The sequence below is a fragment of the Triticum aestivum genome, chromosome 5B, assembly GCF_018294505.1.
Source record: "Triticum aestivum cultivar Chinese Spring chromosome 5B, IWGSC CS RefSeq v2.1, whole genome shotgun sequence".
NCBI classification, from domain to species: Eukaryota; Viridiplantae; Streptophyta; class Magnoliopsida; order Poales; family Poaceae; genus Triticum; species Triticum aestivum.
The window spans coordinates 274218978-274222752 of record NC_057807.1 but is presented as its reverse complement, the minus strand read 5'-3'; the positions used below and the strand labels follow the sequence as shown (position 1 = coordinate 274222752).

Genomic DNA, 3775 nt, shown 5'->3' with positions numbered 1-3775 from the left:
CTGACCTGGTGATGTCGAGTCTCAACTGACGAGTCTGAGGTGGTGGCTTACTTATGTAGTATATTGATCCCAAACATGCATGAAAACACACAGGCATCCGAGCCTTACAATTCCTGCGTAGTTTCTTAGTTTGCAGGGTTCAATACATGAAAAAAGTATTCTGGGCAAAGTATTTATTTATGAGATGCACAAGATAGTGGCTAGATTATAGCAAAATGATATATGGTGTTTAGACATTCCATTGCTGGGGTGTAATAGCTTCCTAGGCATGGAGCATTAGCTGTTTTACTTCTCAACCCAAAATGCATTATTTGTCTTGTGTTTGTGATCATGAAATCTGCTATTATCAGTAATGACCATACTATAGGCAACAGCGCTAGCATGGACCTAGCATGATCTTTTAATATGTGGACGACACTGAACTAGGCGTCTTGCAGATTGTTCCAAGGATATACTAAGAGTTGCAATTCTAAACTGGCATCAGGAATTAATATCAACGAACCGGACGCATCATTTAGTTTCAGTTTACACCTTGGCTTGACATTATCTGTACCATTTAAGTTAGCCAAAGCCAATTTTTCTCCATATTACTTTGGAAAGTGCATTAAGGGTTATACCGCACAGAGGTGATATAGTTTATTTGGGTGGGAGTATTCTGCTCATTTTAAAGCCTAAGATGTTACAGCTGATACATTGCACAGCATCAGCAAAACTAATTTGTAATACTCATTTTAACATATTCCTGATGGGGACGGGAAGAGTATGCGATTAAGTGCTTATGGCCTAAAGTTATATTCCCTGAGACGGCTAAGCATTTAGCTTGTGCTTTGCCGAAAGTGGACTCTTCACTGTTATAAAATGTTTATTAGCAAAACAGTTCAGTCTTAAATCCACTCAACCTGTCGTAAGTTGAGCCTACCTTGTGCATACAAGAAAACCGACTGTTTAAAGCTTTGTTTTTCCGGAGGACTTTGTTTTTCCCTTTTTTTGGACAAACGATACTTTATTTATTCATATGTGAGAACCAACGTATCAGATACAATAAAACGAGACCACCTCAACCGGAGGTGACTCCATCCAGGTACCGGGGGTAGAAAATCTAGCTAACTTGGCTGTTTCATGATCCACTTGATTGCGCTCCCTATTACAATGAGCGAACAAAACATGATTAGAGCTTTGTTTTTTGTGGGGGGCTTTGTTTTTTCTTCTCGTAAAGCATCGTAGCATCAAATTTCCTTGCGATGGACAAACTGGAAAACACGTTTCTTAGTCCCGAAGGACAGTAGATCCTTTGCGGGTATTTGATTGATTGAATTTCAGCACTTCGGGTTTCTTTACGCGTCGCGGAAGAAAGCTCAGGTAGCGGCTGAATTCGCTTGCGGAGCCTGGGCAACTTTTGTCCCTTTCATCCTGTGCATATTCTGGGTGTGGACTTTGGTCATTTTCATCTTTTACGCTGTGTGCCTGGTATGTATGCCAAAGAGGACCTTTGTTCTTGTGGCAGCGGAAAGAAAGCTTTTGTCTCACCGGATGCCCCTGGCTGGATGCCACATGACATGATAGGATGTGCTGATGGAGAATAATATTTCTGCCCTGTGCTCTGGATTGCAATTCGCCACATCTGCTGGCGTCTTTGCCAAGCGGTGAGTGGTCAGTGTTGGATTCGTTGCCTCCGTACTAGGTAACCTGCACCAGGTAATTTCCTCCCCGTCGTGGTCGTGTGTCCTGGAGGGCTTGGCATGCCAACAACTAGGGCCGTCGCTTTGGCGCAGTTGCTTGCCCATTCATTGTTCGCCTGCTGGGTTGCCCCAACATGTTGGTTGGAACGTGGCGTGGGTCTCCTCCTCCTTCGGCAGATGCACGACAAAGGCAACCATTACTCCATTAGTGCTTTGGGTATCCACTAATCCCACTAAATTTCTCCACTCCACTGCAAATGGAATTGGCATCCTGAGGTCACAGTGTGCGTGTAAGTATATTTACGCACTCGACCAGATTTTATCGAAGCGATTTTCATGATACTTGATGCTCAAATCAGCTTACAAAATGACAGCAAATGCCACTTTGAGGCATGACGGTAATGCTACCGCTATTTTACAACCCGTACAAATGACTAAAAATCACACTAATAAAACTGATAAAGAACAGCTCTTCGACATCACAATGTCTTCAGGAAGTGGGGCGGCGTTCATGCAACGCCGCAGTTCTCCGATTCATCCAACGAAAGGACGAAAACTCTTGACTGACGTGGGCGCACCGTCTAGTACAGTAGCTATTGGTTACTGTGAAGAGCACGCCATTGGTGCGTAGGGCTTCCGGCAGATCCGGTCCATGACAACGACAATAGCCATGACCGTGGCGGCGTCCACGCCCGGCCGAACGACCAGGCTGAACACGTCGTCGCCGAGAGCGACGGGCCTGGGCGGCGCCGCTGCCGACGCCGTAGGTCCACCGGCTTTCTTCCTCAGTATCCGTGCCGCCTCCTGGCCGTCGCTCCTGGTGATCTTGCAGCTCCTCCTGGAGAAGCAGCCCTCCACGCGGTAGCCGGGAGGAGGGGAGGGCGGAGCCCGGCAGCCGCGCCCTGACGTCGTCGCCGTCGAGGCCGACGACATGTGGACCTCTGCGTCGTCCGTGCTCTGCAGAGCGGCGCACTTCAGCATGGAGAAGAGCTGCTGCGCGGAGGAGCTCCTGTCCGTGTCCGGGCAGCTTTCTTCTCCCGGTGCAACTCTGTAGCAGTTCCATCGGTCGTGCAGGCTAAAGATCTGTCACGAGCAGAGAGTAAGAAGAGTTAACGGCCAGACGCAAAGTTTGATGGCTCTACGTGCGAAGAAGTTGTTGTGATGATGCGTACCTGCGGCCTGAGGGAGAGGAGAGGGGCGCCGCGGCCGTCCATGAGCAGCAGCTCGCCGGCGAAGGCCTTGGGGCGGCGGGCGTAGTTGTCGACGCGGAAGGCGAGCCTCCCGGCGGCGTCGTAGACGGAGAAGCCGTCGGTGCCCTGGAACCCCATGCTGGACCTCTTCCACACCGTGTACACCGCCGGCAGCTGCTGCTGCCGCTCCGCCGCCGTCCGCGCCGCGCGGCGGGCGCCGTCGCCGCGATCGGAAGGGTGGATCCTGCTCATGCTGGTTGGTCCGCTGGTACTACCAGAGAGCAGCAGGCACATACGGGCGGGCGGGCAGGCTGCTGGAGGCGCGCGATGGATGGATGAATGGAATGAGATGGCCGGGAACCAGTGTGGTGCTTGGCTCTTGATTTGTGGAGCGGGAAGCGAACGTGCAGGCGCGCGAGTCGATTGCGATTGGTGTACGTGTGCGTGCGCGTGTGGAATGGTTCGAGCGAGGCTCGGAGTAGGGAGGGGTGCGGGTGTCGTGAGGGGGCGGGCGCTGGATCGAGGATGGATGCGGATGGATGGGTATGGAATGGAATGGAGACCTGGCTTGCATGCATGCTGGACAACGAGTGCGTTCCCAGTATTTAAGGCCGGCGTTGCAAGCCCGCAACAGCCACTAGCCCGTTAAAGCCCAAAAGTGCCGTCTCCGGCTCTCTTCAGTCGCTACTCCATCCAGCGGAGACAAAGTATAAAGCCATTGTTCACCTAAAAAAAGAGTATAAAGCCATTATTCAGCAGACAGCCAATTTTTGTCAGTCTAGTGAAATGCCATTTTTTTTAAAATTTAGTGTCACGTATCTACTTCGACTACCCACAGTGGGAGTAACATAGGTAGTAACATCACACATATCTAGATAAAAAAGATGATGTGACAAGTAATAAATG

General features: G+C 50.3%; 1 protein-coding gene across 1 annotated transcript; it reads right to left on the bottom strand.

Annotated features, from left to right (window-relative positions):
- Positions 1 to 1929: 1929 nt before the first annotated feature.
- LOC123115967 (protein LURP-one-related 8) lies at positions 1930 to 3444 on the bottom strand. The gene is made up of 2 exons (XM_044536995.1): positions 2852 to 3444; positions 1930 to 2762 (listed from the first exon to the last, which is right to left on the bottom strand). Exons 1-2 carry the CDS (start codon positions 3161 to 3163, stop codon positions 2280 to 2282), a joined length of 795 nt encoding a protein of 264 aa, XP_044392930.1. The 5' UTR covers positions 3164 to 3444; the 3' UTR covers positions 1930 to 2279.
- Positions 3445 to 3775: the final 331 nt, after the last annotated feature.